Genomic DNA, 16,891 nt, shown 5'->3' on the forward strand with positions numbered 1-16,891 from the left:
CACCGCTGACATCCGACGTTCCGTAGACCTCTATGGAGAATCCGTTCAGGTCCGCCTGAAAAACTGACAGGCGGACCTTAACGGATCGGTAGTGTGAAAGAGGCCTAAACCTAAAGAGGTCAGGTACTGATGTTGGATGAAGAGACCAGGCTTAACCACTGCAGCTCCAGAAGATTTTACCTCCCTTCATGACCAAATTAAGTTGGCAGGAAGTTTTAACAACTAAAAGCAAACCTGCAGCTGTTTTGTAGCTGTGATACCCAGGGAGTTTTATTAACCAAATTTCCAATACGTTCTGGATACCCCTTCCAAACTCCCTTCTGGCTGTTGAAGCCACCATGTAGTGGCTGACAGGAAGGCAAATGAGCCATTGCTTCCACTATGGCAGCTCCCTCTTCATTGGCCTACCCCTGCACAGGCTGCCCCCTCTTCAGTCTATCGTGAATTCTGCTGGCCAGACTCATTCACCTTACCAACCGTTCGAAGTCTGCCCCTCCTTTTAAGTCCCTCAACTGGCTTCCACTCACCCAAGGAGTATATTTCAAAAACCAAGAAATCACATACAGTGCATCCTTAAAGCGGAGCTCCACCCTAAAGTGGAGCTTCCGCTCATTGGAACCCTCCCACCTTCCGGCGTCACAATTGGCACCTTTCAGGGGGGAGGGGGTGCAGGTACCTGTAGAGTACAGGTATCTGCACCCACTTCCGGCATAGATATCTGCGGAAAGGGGTGTAGATTCTGCAGATATCTACGCCCCTTTCCGAAGGTCCCCCGCTGTCTGCTGGGAAACACACGGATCCCAGAGACAGCGGGGTCATCCTTATTGCGCAGCGCGACTCGCGCATGCGCAGTAGGGAACCGGGAAATGAAGCCGCAAGGCTCCACTTCCTGATTCCCATAGCCAAGATGGCGGCGGCAGCACCCGAGAGACGATCGAGAGATCGGCTTCGGGTGCCGACATCGCGGGCGCGCTGGACAGGTGAGTGTCACTATTTTAAAAGTCAGCAGCTGCAGTATTTGTAGCTGCTGGCTTTTAAAAAAAAAAAAAAAAAAAAAAAAGACGGACTCCTGCTTTAAAGTATTCACAGTGCTTCATTTTTTCCACATTATGTTATGTTACAGCCTTATTCCAAAATGGATTCAATTAATTATTTTCCTCCAAAATTCTACAAACAATACCCCATAATGGCATAGTGAAAGAAGTTTGTTTGAAATCTTTGCAAATTTATTTAAAATAAAAAACAAAAAAAATCCCATGTATATAAGCATTCACAGCTTTTGCTTGAGCAAAATTGAGCTCAGGTCCATCCTGTTTTCACGGATCTTCCTTGAGATGTTTCTTCAACTTGATTGGAGTCCACCCGTGGTAAATTCAGTTGATTGGACATGATTTGGAAAGGCCACACACCTGTCTATATAAGGTCCCCCAGTTATCAGTGCATGTCAGAGCACAAGCCAAGCCATGAAGTCCAAGGAGTTGTCTGTAGACCTCAGAGACAGGATTGTATGGAGGCACAGATCTGGGGAAGGGTACAGAAAATGTCTGCAGCATTGAAGGTCCCAATAAGCACAGTGGGCACCACCTGTAAATGGAAGAAGTTTGGAACAACCTGGACTCTTGCTAGAGCGGGCCGTCCAGCCAAATGGAGCAATCAGGGGAGAAAATCTTAAAGGCTCGTACATACTATGAGAAAATCGGGTGAATGTTTTCTTCCAAAGAATCTTTGGACGATTTTCGTATAGTGTGTACACAACTTTTGACAGCCGATTCCATGTTATTTACGAAAATTCCCGAAGAGACAAACATGTGTGGAAACAGAATGAATTTACTGTTTTCATACAAGAAAAATCAGAAAAAAAACTGCTCATGATAAAAAACGATAAAAAAAAAAAAGCCTTTGTCGTACAAGAACATTCGTAAGAATTTTCGTATGAATTTTCTTTTATTGGTTTCCGATTTGCTGAGAAACATCGAGAAAAATCGGACGAATGTTCGCCTGATTTTCTTATAGTGTGTGTTTCAGTTTAGTCGGGGAGGTGACCGAGAACCCGATGGTCTCTCTGACAGAGCTCCAGCATTTCTCTGGGAAGAGAGGAGAATCTTCCAGAAGAACCACCATCTCTGCAGCACTCCACCAATTAGGCCTGTATGGTAGCGTGGCCAGACGGAAGACACTCCTCAGTAAAAGGCAGATTACAGCCCGCTTGGAGTTTGCCAAAAGGCACCTGAAGGACTCTCAGACCATGAGAAACAAAATTCTCTGGTCTGATGAAACAAAGATTGAACTCTTTGGCCTGAATATCAAGCGTCATGTCTGGAGGAAACAAGGCACTGCTCACCACGTGGCCAGTACTATCCCTACAGTGAAGCATGGTGGTGGCATCATCATGCTGTGGGTTGCTGTGATGTTTTTCAGTGGCAGGAACTGGGAGACTAGTCAGGATTGAGGGAAAAATGAATGCAGCAATGTACAGAGACATCCTTGATGAAAACCTGCTCCAGAGTGCTCTGGACCTCACACTGAGCAAAGGTTCATCTTCCAACAGGACAACGACCCTAATCACACAGCCAAGATAACAAAGGAGTGGCTACGGGACAACTCTGAATGTCCTTGAGTGGCCCAGACTTGGACATCTTTGGAGAGATCTGAACATGGCTGTACACCGACGCTCCCCATCCAACCCGATGGAGCTTGAGAGGTCCTGCAAAGAAGAATGGGAGAAACTGCCCAAATATAGGAGTGCCAAGCTTGTAACATCATACTCAAAAAGACTTGAGGCTGTAATTGGTGCCAAAGGGGCTTCACCAAAGTATTGAGCAAAGGCTGTGAATACTTCTGTACATGGGATTTTTATTTTGTTTTTTTATTTTTAAATTTGCAAAGATTTCTATTAGCATGTACAGAATCTCCACACTGCCAAGCCAAAAGCTTGTAAAAATAAAGCTCTAGTGTTATTTGCAGCTAAGGTAAGGAGCACAGGCAGCTATTTAGCAGCTCATGAAAAGTATGCTGCATGAAATAACACTTTTGTTCTGTTCTATTTCAGAAAGTTCGGGTAGCCCTGCAGTTGGAAGATGGGACGAGGCTGCAAGATGAATTTCAATGCACCAAGACTCTCTGGGATGTCCTGGTCTCCTTCCCTCAAACCAAGTAAGATCCAAGATGGTTATGGTATCTGTTTTTTTTTTTTCCATGTAGTTGGTTTTGCACAGAGTGGCCCCGATCCTCCTCTTCTGGGGATCCTCGGTGGCGCTCCTGGCTCTTCCTCTTCTCAAGTGCCCCGTTAAAGAGCCGCTGGACGGGACTACGAGCTGACCCAAGCCGAATACACAGTACAGTTGGCTCTGTCTTTTTCGGCAGCGCCCGCTCCAAAAACAGCAGGGAGGCGGGACTGCGAGCCAAGCAATCGGCGCTTGGTCTTTTTCGGCGGCGCTCGCATCTGACAACAGTTACCAAACTGAATTCTAAAGGAAAAATGGTAAACGAACCAGAGTAGAACATATTATGTCTAAAGACTTGCTTTCCACTCGTGGAAAGCCAGAACAGACACATAAAATATTTAATATAATTCTGAATGCACCAAGACGTCCTGATCATTGTGACCAGTACATTATCAGTTATCAGACCTCCTGAGCGCAGACCACCCCCGCCGCCATCCGGAGAGCAACTGATCAGCTCCCCTTTAGCCGCGCCTTGTTAGCGTGAATAAAGAGAAGCCGATTAATGGCACTTCCTGGTTACCGTGTGATCAGCTGTGATTGAACACGCGGATTGACACACACCTCACCACTGATCACCACGCTGTGCACCCCTGGGGGCGCACATGAGCAGCTTATCCTGCTGAACTTTGTTTGATGCCCAGTTAGGATAACGGAACCTCCCTGCGGCCATCATTCCGCATACAGCGGGCGGGAAGTGGTTAAAGGCTTCTGAGATAGACAGTCACTGTTGACCAAAAGGAGTCTAACCTTGGTACAGGATCGTACCATATGTAGGAAGTCTCCTTGTTCTATTTCGCATTTATGACGTGGGGGAGATCCACTTGCGCATCAAAAGAAGCCTTTTGGGAACAAAATATGTGCGATGGAAATACCTTAACTGTATTTGCTTATCCCTGGTGGAAATGACTGTATTTGGATAGGAGAAGGTATTTTGGCTTTTACACTAGACCCCTTTCACACTGGGGCGCTTTGCAGGCGCTACAGCGCTAAAAATAGCGGATGCAAAGCGCCGCTCCTCACACTCCAGTGTAAGAGCCCGAGGGCTTTCACACTGGAATGGTGGGCTGGCAGGACGGTAAAAAACTTCCTGCTAGCGCAGCATCTTAGGAGCGGGGTGTATACTGCTCCTTCACCACTCCTGCCCATTGAAATGATTGGGGCAGCGCGGCTATACCGCCGGCAGCAGCACTTTGCGGTTGTTTTAACCCTTTCTCGGCCCCTAGCAGGTGGGTAAAACCGCCCCGCTAGCGGCTGAATACCGCTGCTAAAACGTCTGTAAAGCGGCGCTAAAAATGGCGCAGTTTTGCCGCCAGCGTCCGCACCACCCCAGTGTGAAAGGGGCCTGAAAGTGGATTCCAGCTTATACCTAACTACCCTTTAAAACTGTCCCCTTCCCTCTATGCTGAAAAATTTGTGTAATGCTGGGTACACATGGGCCAAAAAAATGGTTGGTTCAGCAGGAAGCGGCCGACATTCTGCCCATGTATACAGCTCTGTGTCCGACGACAGCAGATCTCACGATTCTGTTCTTTTAAAGTGCAATGTAATACGTTGCTATTTATACCAGGTATGATAACTTAACCGCTCATTGTAATAGTTTTACCCCAAATCTTTCACTGATCTGAATTCTGATTGGCTCCTGTAGGTCAGCATTCTTTCCACAGGCTCTTTGCACCTCCATATTGAATAAATTTGATATTTTGTCAAGTTTTTGGTAACGTTCCTGGCTCTGTGTTGCACATATGAAGTGATGCTGTCTGCGTTTTTGAAGTTTACGGCTGTTTGTGTTTTGCAGGGTGTGTCTGGACGAGGTTCCTCCTGGAAACGTCGCCGTATGCATTTATATGCGGGATGAGGTAAGGCAATGCACAGAGCGGCGAATTCTGTAATCCAGACAGCTCGTTAATGATTCATTGACTCCGGCGCTTTCAGCTCGCACCTCCTTTTACGTTTCCTCAAAACTCAGCGACTGATGCATCAGGGTGGGCGCAGAGACCGCCACCTGCACACTTTGATGTGGCAATAAAAGTTCACCTTTAAGTGGGGATTTTAAACAAAAATACAAATGACTTCATTGGCGTGTGACATTATAGTCTGTGTATCCAGTAGTTTTCCTAAATGGCCAGGCCACCCAAATAGGATGTTTTCATTTTGGATAGATCCTAGCGGATTGAATCACTCAGACATATAAGTGCATAACATCATAGAGGGCTATTTTTTTGTATTTTTTTTTTTTTTACAATTGGCCCCTTTTGCTTTTTAGTTGGAGCAGAGTTCTTCTTTAAAGTAAATTTGATGGTCGGTGGCGGGCCTTGTTTTTATAATTGGGCCACCCAAAGCTGTTGGGTTTATACACCAAATTTTATATGTCCGGGGCACGCAAATGGCATGACGTTTGTGTTTTAAGTTCCCACCTGTACCTACCCGCCAAAACCATTAAGGCGATATGTTAGCTTTAGTTACAATAACATTGGTGTGGTAGTAAGGAATTCCACCCCCTAAAAGCAGATTGAAAATGAAATAATCACCCTTAAACATAGACTATGAGCACCCAGATATACTGGATACCAATAATTTAAAGGAGATCCAAACCCGACCACTAAAATCTCGTGTAAACTTTATTATGTTTATGCAATTTCAAAAGTGATTTTCAATCTACAGCATTCATGCATTTTCAAAAGTCGTTTAAAAAAAAAAAAAAATCTACAGCCTTCGTTAAAATATTACGTGGAGATTCTGCCATGAAGGTCTTTATTTACAGGGCTGCTGTTAGAAATCACAGGGCAATCAGACAGCACCCCCCACCCCCCCCCCTTTTTTTTTAACGGCCTTCTTGGGATGACATTTGGTGAAATATTTATCAGGGGTCTAAACAGACCTCTAATTTCTCATGTTCGAGACAGAGAAAGGAACCAAGGACAGAGATTCCCCAGTGACTTTTTCTGCAGCCTCAGCTGCACTACACAGTGAATGAATAGGAATCACTTTGAGGCTCCCTATTCATTCACAAACTGAAGCATAGTAAACACAATTATGCTTCAGTAAAGTTGGACATGGTGACTGAACGGTGCCAGTTTCTCCCTGTGCTCATTCAGGAACCAAAGGGGCTGGTAAATGTGACATATTTACCACCCCCCCCCCCTGCTGTCCATCCTGAAACATCCCCTTTTGTGCCCTCAGCAGCTGCTGGCGGGAGGGAGGAGAGGAGGAAAGCTGGCAATGCTGCAGGGGAGGGGGGCACACAGGCCTGGATAGTAGGGGGCTTGATACCGATGCCCATGCAGGGCAGCCAGAGAAAAAAAAGAGGAGAAGCCAGCAAAGTTGCAGGGGGAGCCACAAGAGTTGGCAATAAGGCAGTACAGCCATTGCTCTTCCTCGGCAGGTACCCGGGCCCCCTCTTTGAACTTGATGGGAGCTGGGCCCGGTACAGCAGGGCTGGCTGTATTGCCTTATCAGTGGCCCTGTTTGTTCATACACTTGGTGTTATGGCGTGAAAACGCCCGGTCCCACTCTCCCAGCTGTGTTTCTATGTTGTCACTCTGGGGTTTATTTACTAAAGCTAAAGAGTGCAAAATTAGTCATTCCTGCATAGAAATCAATCGGCTTCTAACCTCAGCTTGTTTTAATTAAGCTTTGGCAATAAAACCTGGAAGGTGATTGGTTTCTTTGTAGAATTGTGGCTAATTTTGCACACTCTAGCTTTAGTAAATAAACCCCTCTCTCATACACTTCCAACAGATTTTACAATTGACCGTTTTTACGCACAATACACATATACATATGGAAAAAAGATGACATACACACAGGCAAACATAGCCCTACAGTAATAAAAACAAGATATACATGTACATGGAATAATATTATGCACAGTTGAAAGAATGCAATCAAACCCAATGGGTACAGGTGTTCCCATACACTGCCAGTCATGCTGTGGTCAGTACAAGGTATCCTGTAGCACCTTCTACTGTCTACTACTCAACTTTCTGCCTTTAAAGTCCAAGGGGATTATTCAAGTGCTTTGCACATCTTTTTTCCATACATATTAGGATGTTGTCAGCTTTCCACATCCTTCCCCAAAAACATATATTTCTATACACATTGACAGAAATTTGACTGCCAAGAGACTGCAGATCGGTAGTATGACAAAGGACGAATAAATGTGTAAAAAAATATTTATAAATGATAAAAAAAACAAAAATCAAATTTTCTTCTTCTGGTTCAGATTTAGACCTCTTTCAGATGACTGATCCGTTCAGGTCCGCCTGTAAGTTTTTTTAGGTGGACCTGAACGGATGCTCCATAGAGGTCGGAGCGTTGGGTGCCAGCGGTGACATGTCCGCTGACATCCGACCCGCTCTGATTCGAAAAACTGTGACGGAGGAAAAACCTACTTTTCCCTCCGTCATCGGATTGGGTGATGATGGACTCTGTGGTCCGTAGTCATCTGATCTACCATAGGAGAGAGCGGCGCTCGGACAGGTCCACCCCTGCACAGACGGACCTGTCATCTTCCTGCTCAGCTGGGATCGACGGAGCGATCCCCGCTGAGCAAGCGGATGCCCACGGGCTGGATCATCACTGATCCTTCCCGCGTGAAAGAGCCCTTACTCACCTTCAGGTGGTTTAGGTCATCTTGGGTCCTATACGATTGTGTACATGTATAGAGTAGTCAGTCTGAGGTGTGTATATAGGGATAGCTAACTATAAATTATACAGAAATCCAACCACTTAATCAATTTTTGTTTCTCAGGTATCTGGTGAATCACTTCTGAAGCAAACATCTCTTCAATCTTTGGGACTCACAGGTGGAAGTGCCATCATCAGGTCAGTGAGAACGAGTAAAGCTGGTCATACAGAGATCAAAATTCAGCTGGTTCAGCAGGAGCCAGGCGAATTTCAATCCATGGATGGCCGTTCCCATTCATAGTTTGTAGGTATATTTTCGCTTTATCGGAGCATGCAGTCAATACGCTGCAACACTGATCAAGGTATTCTGACAGCAGGGCAGTACCACTGTCAGAATACAATGACACAGCGGGGAGGATTTCTACATTCACTTTGAATGTTTGGATAGGGAAATCATTTGTTTTTTCTCGTTCAGCCAGATGGCTAAACTAAAAAAAAAAAATCAAACATGTATAATGAGCTTTAGGGTGCATGCACACTTGCAAATGAACCCGCACTGCGAATAGATGTGAGAACCCCAGCGGGGGGTTCCGTAATTAGCTGCAAGAGGCAGCCCTATTGTAATCAATGGGACACTGCAGGCTCTCGAAACTGTCACTCGCATGTAATCTTTCATGCAGCAATCATATTCAAGTGATTAGTTATGGATGCAGGCAGCTAATCGCGGGAACCCCTTCTTGGGGTTCTCACATTTAATCGCGGTGGGCGTGCATTCGCAAGTGTAAATGTACCCTTCATCCACTTTATTTAAAAAAAAAAAAAGTGCATGCTATAAGTAATTGTTACATAAGCCATTTTGTAATTTAATATTACAAATAGCCTTTACATTTTAGGTCCTCCCCAGCTAGGATACTCTTTTTATATTATCATTATTTAAATGTTGACAGGACAGAATTGGTTTAGAAGTACTGAGGAACGTGTATGTGTTGGTATCGGGCTAAAGAATATTGCCCTATCATTGGTATCGGTGAGAGGAATAGTACCCCACTGTTGGTATCAGCAGGAGGAATAGTGTCCTATTGCTGGTGTCAGTGGGAGCAATGGTGCCCCGTTGCTGGTGTCGGTGGGAGGAATGGTGCCCCATTGCTGGTGTCGGTGGGAGGAATGGTGCCCCATTGCTGGTGTCGGTGGGAGCAATGGTGCCCCATTGCTGGTGTCGGTGGGAGCAATGGTGCCCCATTGCTGGTGTCGGTGGGAGCAATGGTGCCCCATTGCTGGTGTCGGTGGGAGGAATTGTGCCCCATTGCTGGTGTCGGTGGGAGCAATGGTGCCCCATTGCTGGTGTCGGTGGGAGCAATGGTGCCCCATTGCTGGTGTCGGTGGGAGCAATGGTGCCCCATTGCTGGTGTCGGTGGGAGCAATGGTGCCCCATTGCTGGTGTCGGTGGGAGCAATGGTGCCCCATTGCTGGTGTCGGTGGGAGCAATGGTGCCCCATTGCTGGTGTCGGTGGGAGGAATTGTGCCCCATTGCTGGTGTCGGTGGAAGGAATTGTGCCCCATTGCTGGTGTCGGTGGGAGCAATGGTGCCCCATTGCTGGTGTCGGTGGGAGCAATGGTGCCCCATTGCTGGTGTCGGTGGGAGCAATGGTGCCCCATTGCTGGTGTCGGTGGGAGCAATGGTGCCCCATTGCTGGTGTCGGTGGGAGCAATGGTGCCCCATTGCTGGTGTCGGTGGGAGCAATGGTGCCCCATTGCTGGTGTCGGTGGGAGCAATGGTGCCCCATTGCTGGTGTCGGTGGGAGCAATGGTGCCCCATTGCTGGTGTCGGTGGGAGCAATGGTGCCCCATTGCTGGTGTCGGTGGGAGCAATGGTGCCCCATTGCTGGTGTCGGTGGGAGCAATGGTGCCCCATTGCTGGTGTCGGTGGGAGCAATGGTGCCCCATTGCTGGTGTCGGTGGGAGCAATGGTGCCCCATTGCTGGTGTCGGTGGGAGCAATGGTGCCCCATTGCTGGTGTCGGTGGGAGCAATGGGGCCCCATTGCTGGTGTCGGTGGGAGCAATGGTGCCCCATTGCTGGTGTCGGTGGGAGCAATGGGGCCCCATTGCTGGTGTGGGAGCAATGGGGCCCCATTGCTGGTGTCGGTGACAGGAATGGTGCCCCATTGCTGGTGTCGGTGGCAGGAATGGTGCCCCATTGCTGGTGTCGGTGGCAGGAATAATGCTTCAAGAGCTGGATAAAGGCAAGCTGCAGTTTGGAGACCACTGGTCTATAGGGATAAATGTAGATCCAGTATGCAGTGAAAATTAGCACACCACGATGACACCCAATAGAATTGCTTACTGAACACCCATATCGGAATGACACCAAAACGATGTATGAAAAACAACTGAGCTTTGAAGGATAAAAACTGCTGATTGTGAATGTACCGCCCAAGTAAAAGTAATGGGGTCTTACCTGTAAGCTGCCCTGTGTTCAGGATAAAGAGTAGAAGCTCAGCTCCAGCATGCACTGTGAGGGCGGAAAGCGCCGCAGAACAAAAAGCTGAGTACAAGTAGGATCTGATTGCCCCTATTTATTTGACTTGTGCAGTGCATGCATAAGTAGCTGTTTTCAGCACTCCCGTGTATCATGGGATGCTCGACAACTGCTGGGAATTACGGGAGCCGTGACATCACGTATAGGCTTCCATGTCCTAGATTTTGATGGTGCTATCCCCTTCCCTGTAGCAGCCACTCACTGGCACAGGGGAACTGGAATTGCAGGATCACATGACCAGACGGGAGGGGAATAGAAAAAAAATTATTATACAGAAATTAAAATTTTTTTTTTTTTTTTTTTTTACACAGGGTAGGTAGGAGTGTTGGAAGGGGGGCATTAGTTTAGTGTTACGCTTGAATACTATTTTAACCATCTTCTTAGAGCTCTGCTTCATGGGAATATCTAAATGCTTGCTGTACAGTCTACTTACCTTTAAAACCAAGAAACTGTTTTCTTGTAGTAAAGCTTTGTGATCTGTTAATCTCATTCATAAGGTTTGTAGTGAGGAAGAAGGACTCATCTGACAGCAGACAACCACAAAGCACAGAGGCAGGCACAATAAAACAGAGGGATTCTGGCCTTAAGGAAGAGTCCAGAGGTCCTCCAGCAAGAGAAGATGTGAAGAAAGAGCCTGTTGCCTGCCAGGAAGAGAGTTTGTCCATTAAGGCTACAGAAAGAGGAGAACCTCAAGAAGTTGTAACCCCTCAAGCAGCCGTTTCCTGTGTAGAGAAAGCACAGTCCAGTGTGGACAGTGTCAAGCCAAAAGCTCCTGCTCCTGCTCCTCCTGCTCCTGCTCCTCCTGCTCCGGCTCAAGTGACTTCCTTTGTTCCATTCCAAGGTGGAGGCCATCGTCTAGGTGGTGCCAATGTTCCTGCAGCTTCATTCGAAGATGACCTACCATGTGCTACTGCTCAACAACCTTTACACAGTCCAGAACATTCTAAGCCAAAGAAGTCAAAGACTGATAATGAGTCAGAGGTGAGCTGTGGAGTGACTACAGGGGGTGCCACATTAATCCAGATCCAATGAAATCATGGGGCCCCAGAATAACCTTCCCTCCCTCATTGGCCCTGGGCTCTAATTGCATTCTGAGCAGGAAAAACAGCATTTCTTTCCCTTTCATTCAACTACCTGCTTTTAAAGACTAAGTACAACCTAATGGTGAATGTCTCTTTTTCTTTTCTAATTTGAAATAAACTGAGAGCTCACTAACTCAATTGAATGAAGGATCTTTGCTATGCAATTTTTATTAAATATAATCATTTTATTTGCATTGCATTCCATTGGAAGCATTTTTTTTTTATTTTTATCTAAATGATGAGCACAAAACAAAAAAAATACATGATGACCATGTCAGAGCCAACCTGTGTTCTCGGCATACTTCCTGTATTAAATAGTCTATTTTTCTTTTTTAAATCTTATCAGGGACTACAGAATGATTAGCCGTTATATTGTAAAGATCCGAGAGTGGGAGTGGTTGAGTAGTTTAGCTAAAAACAACTTGGGAGGGCTGACACCACTCAGCCCACAACAATCCTGTGTATTGTCATCCCACCACAGGACTTAAAGTAGAAGTTCAGCCAAAACCTAACTCTAAAACTACTCCCACCCACATTCTAAGCCTAATCTATCTAGCCCTTGTAAAGATGAAATCGCTATACCATTCTGCAGCCGCTCCGGTCCCACGCGGAGCTGTCAGCGGCGGCCTCGGTGTGTGTGGGAGGTGTGCAGGAGAGGCAGCCGACAAGGGAAGCCCCATAGTAACTCTGTGGGTGATGTCACTTCCCAGGCATTTCCCAGCCGTCATCGGTTCTCTCCTGCACACAGCATCCGCTGCTGGAGACCGGACCGGCTTCGGAAAAAAGTATGTATAGCAATTTTTTTTTTTCTTTACAGCGTTAGATTAGTTTTAGAATGTCTTTGAGAGTAGATTTAGTGTTAGAAATCTTTTGGCTAAACTTCCATTTTAACAGCTGAGCACATTTCTGCCAGATCGACAGGTATTTTTCTGTATCTGCAGATGTTTTAACTTCTTCCCACCGGCCATACGCATATATGCAGATTCTCAGCAGGTGGGCTTTAACACCGATTGGCCGTGTATATGCCTCCCAAATGTAAAAATTTCTATGGTGAGAGTGCACTCGCAGCACAGTTGCTAGCGAGTATCGGAAAGCTCCTGATGCCTACCTGTGATCGGGAGCTTTCTGATCATGTGACTGCTGAGACAGCCAATCACAGCAGTCACTAGATCGGAATGCCTGCCTCCCGGCATTTAGAACTTCTAAAAGGGACAGGAGGCAGGGGAACGGGAAGCCCTTTTGCATGTCAAAACCTTCTCTTCTGGGAGTTTCTAAGTAATCTCCATGCTGGCCCAGCTCCTCCGCCATTCCCCACCTCGCTAAACGTAACCTAATATGGGGTGGGGGGGAGCGGTAGGGGAATACTCTGAAGCATCAGAGTGACTGCTCTGAGGCTGCGGGGGCTGTTAACATGATATCCAAGATTGTCATGTCTAGCAGCAGCTTCAGGGGAGGATTTTACAGGTAAACAACATGCAAAAAATATGTTCTATGCACAGCTAATGTCATGGGAAGATTGTGGTTTAAATGGTCTGGCAACAGGGCCTCTTTAAGTATTTGAACTGGATTGCATGTATAGAATGTGAGGGGTCGCTTTAAGACTTTCTAATGCGATCATTGGCCTTTAGTTACTCTACTGTAACTGTCCATTGAGGGCTAAGGAGAGGGTACAGAAGACCTAGTAGAAAATCCAGAGCATTAACTTTGCATTACGCTTTTAACATTCTAAGGGGTGCAGGAAACTGTCAGGTGTGGCGTGCGCCACATTAACAGAGCAGATAGACCTACTTCAGGTCTATCTGCGCCACCCTCGCCAGACTGTATTTCAAAGTGAAATGGAAAGTAGTGCAGGTCTGTCCTTTTTTTAAAGGGTAAGTTCACCTTTACAACAGAAAATCTGTAAAGTCTACTTGGTCAGTGCCGTCCATGCTGACCAGTGAGAATACCTCCTATGCATACATGCTGAGAGGTATGGATAGGAGATTAAGCCATGGGGATTTCAAGTCCCCATACCACGGAAGCGGTGTCCCGGTGGCTGACGGGACCCTGATACAGTGGGACGGGGGGGGGGGGGGTTGGAGGGGGTCCAGCGTAACCTCACCTTCCAGATTTGAGGAAATGCGGCAGTTCTTCATATAGAAAACTTCCACAGATTCTGACCAGGTATGATGACCTTGTTGTATGAGATGTGACCTGTCAGACCGCTCACATCCCTCTTTCTGCCCGTGCAGTGATTATACTACACAAGCAGAGCCTGCAAGGTTAACAATCCTCCGCTCTGAGCTGCTTGGGGGGGGGTTGCAGTTTTCACTAGAAAGGCAGATCTCCACCTGGGCACTGCTGTTGGTGAAGTGTTGTTTGCAACACTGAGGACATGACTTAAAATGCTCTAAATATCTAAATAGTAGATGTAAATGAATGTAGCATCATATTTCTAATTGTTAAGGTCAAAACAATCCAATACCCCTCAGTGTATGGCCATCTGTAAGACCTTTCTGTAAAATATCCTAAGCAAAGGTACTTTCTGGTCCAACATTTAAATCCATTTTCATGTTTTGCCTTGCAGTCTCTAGACAGAGAGCCCATTGTGTGCCACCTGGATTTGGAGCAGGATATACGTGCCAATGATAAGGATCTACCTGATGATTTTTTTGAGGTCACAGTAGATGATGTGAGAAGAAGGTTTGCTGAACTCAAAAATGTAAGGTAAAAAGACTTTCTTTACAGATCCGTTTTTTTTTTTGTTTTTTTTCCAGTACATGTGTTCTGTGGGATGGGTGCATAAGCATTTTGTATCTGATTGATGAAGTAATGCAGAGGTGGACACAATAATGTAGAATCCAGGAGCCTAGTAATCTGATCTCGGAGCCAGAGAGTCATTTTTAAAGCATAAGGTCACCTTGGCTGCTCAAGAGCTCCTAGATCATGGCATTTGTTAATACATTTCCTTGAGATGTATGCTTAAAGTGGAGCTCCAGGCTCCATCAGAAAAGAAATAAGTCAGCAGCTACAAATACTGTAGCTGCTGAATTTTAATGTTCAGACACTTACCTGTCCAGGGACGCCACCATTTCGGACAAGGGAAACCAGTAGTGAAAGCCTTGCGGCTTCACAGCTGGTTCCCTACTGCGCATGCACGAAGCACGCTATGCTTCTTGAATGGCCCGACGGCGGGGGAAGGAGGAGGGGAGCCGAAATTCCAGATGAGTCCACCATGGCGAAGTCAGCCGGAAGTGGTAGTGGGTGCCCCACCTCGAAAGGTGCCGAATGTGGCAACGGGGGGGAGGCAAATAAGCAGCATGTCACCCTTTTGGGTGGAGCTCCACTTTAAAATGGAAGAAAAGCCTAAAAAAAAAAAAAAAAAAAATATATATATATATATATAATTATTCCTAAAAATGTTCCGTCCCTCCTCCAATCTATCCTTCCAAACCTGTATAAAAAAAAAATTCTGTACTTCTCTTTTTTTAAATCTGCTTCAGCTTGTTCATGTGTTCCTGCAGCTCCAGCTCCCCTGTGTCAGTAAGCAGCTGCTGCAGGGGAGAGGAGGCTGGGTTATTGAAGCCTAAGGTTGACTTAAGGACTCCTGGAATTGAGAGCCATTGCCAAGCTTCTCCTTACACAGAGCTGCAGGATCACGTGACTTAACCGGAGCGGGAAAAAAAAATGGTTAAGTGAACTTTGAATCTGAATCTGAACTCCAGCCTTACCTTTTGGTCTTTCACGGTTGTACAGGCTCCTCTCCTGCACTGAAACTGCTTAAGTTCACCTTACATGGATCGAAATTTGACTGGTTCAGCAGGGACCAGACGAATAGATCCATGTATGAGTACTTTTGGTTTTACAGAAGTTGACCTATCATTCCACTTCTGTACAATCGCCCAATCGGATTTTCCCAGCTCGATCGTCGCTGCAGGCTATAGCATGCAACGCTGATCAATGTATTCTGACGACCGGGAGGCTGGGAGGATTCACCTATCCACATCAAGTGTGTGGATGGGGGAATGAAGTCAGTTTTTTTCATTTATCTGCTGGTTGAATTTAAAAGAATGTATTCATCTGTGGGCTGCTTTTCTCTTCTTTTTTTTTTTTTTTTTTTTTTTTTTTTTTTTTAAGCTCTTTTTATTGCAAAAGGTACAAGTACAGTTTACAAAAAAGAATTATGTTTTTTTTTTTTTTATCAGTTACAGAGTGAATTGTGTTAATAGAGCAAGACATTTTAAAAACATTTTGTTTCACAACTGTAGAGACCAAACAACCATAAATAGGTCAGGTGTATTATCGATTGGAGGGTAATGCATATAGGGATTATAATGGAAGCAATGGCTATTGCAAGGTCTGTGAATTCAAGTCAGTGAAATCACATAAACATAGCTTAAAGCGGAACTTTAGTCATTTTTTCAACTTTCCGTCTATTAAATCTTCTGCCCTTGTTGTTTTAACTTTTGGATAGTGAAACATTTTTTTTTTTCTGACAGTAAATACTTAATACAGCCCACTTCCTGTTTCTTGTCTGGTAAAAAGCCTAGGCTTATGACATCATGCACAGCTCTCTCTCGTGAGAGTTTGAGGAAGGGGGGGGGGGGGGTTGGGGTGAGCCATATGCGGTCCAATGAGAGCTGCAGAGCTGGAGGTGTGTGTCTGTAAATCCAAGAAGTGAACAGGCAGCAGCTTCAGCTGCCCACAGTAAAAATGGAGGGAGATTTCTGCAGCATATTTGGCAAGTACAGAATCACAGTATATAAAAAATAATATGCAAAGTGGTTGGAGGGAAGCTTCAGAGTGCAAAGATGTTTTTATTACAAATTATGTGACCAGACAGCAGTTCCTCTTTAATGTTCTATACAGTTAGAGCTGATAAACTCCAGATGTCCCATATTTTTTTTTTTAAAACAACCCTTCATATTCATATAGTTATTTCTTATAGGACAAAATGGGGTTGACTAATCATATCCAGTAATGCACTGAGGGAGGGATAGGTTGGATCCATCTAAGCGCTCAGGCGCTGTCACAGCGTGAGGAGATACGGTAAACTGCTAGTGTGATGGGGGACATGTACACAGGTAATCGGGGAACTGATCATCAGTGCGGCCTCATTAGTGCAGCGTGATAAGCACACATCGGTGACGGAGAAAAATGACTGTATTTATCGGCATATAACACGCACCTTAACTTTGAGTGGGAAGTTTCAGGAAAAAAAACTTAAATTTGAAAATAAGCGTCAGTGCCCATCAATGCAGCCTAATCTATGCCCATTATTGCAGCCTGTTTAGTGCCCATTATTGCAGCCTCTAACATGCCCATCTGCAGCCTCTAACATGCCCATGATTGCAGCCTGTTTAGTACATATCTGCAGCCTCTCCTTTGCAGATGATTGCAGCCGCCCCAGTGCTGGATGGCACAGATCTGCAATCTCATGTCC

At 45.7% G+C, this 16,891-nt stretch overlaps 1 protein-coding gene across 1 annotated transcript in view; it reads left to right on the forward strand.

Annotated features, from left to right (window-relative positions):
* ASPSCR1 (ASPSCR1 tether for SLC2A4, UBX domain containing) overlaps positions 1–16,891 on the forward strand; it is an 82,610-nt gene that overhangs the window by 8,119 nt on the left and 57,600 nt on the right. The window contains exons 4-8 of the mRNA XM_077458861.1: positions 3,050–3,153; positions 5,020–5,080; positions 7,975–8,048; positions 10,885–11,368; positions 14,036–14,175. Coding sequence (XP_077314987.1) covers positions 3,050–3,153; positions 5,020–5,080; positions 7,975–8,048; positions 10,885–11,368; positions 14,036–14,175 — 863 coding nt within the window. The remainder of the gene's footprint in view (positions 1–3,049; positions 3,154–5,019; positions 5,081–7,974; positions 8,049–10,884; positions 11,369–14,035; positions 14,176–16,891) is intronic.

This window comes from Lithobates pipiens, unplaced genomic scaffold (genome assembly GCF_037356315.1).
Source record: "Lithobates pipiens isolate NorthernLeopardFrog02 unplaced genomic scaffold, aLitPip1_a1.2 Scaffold_28, whole genome shotgun sequence".
In the NCBI taxonomy this organism is placed as follows: Eukaryota; Metazoa; Chordata; class Amphibia; order Anura; family Ranidae; genus Lithobates; species Lithobates pipiens.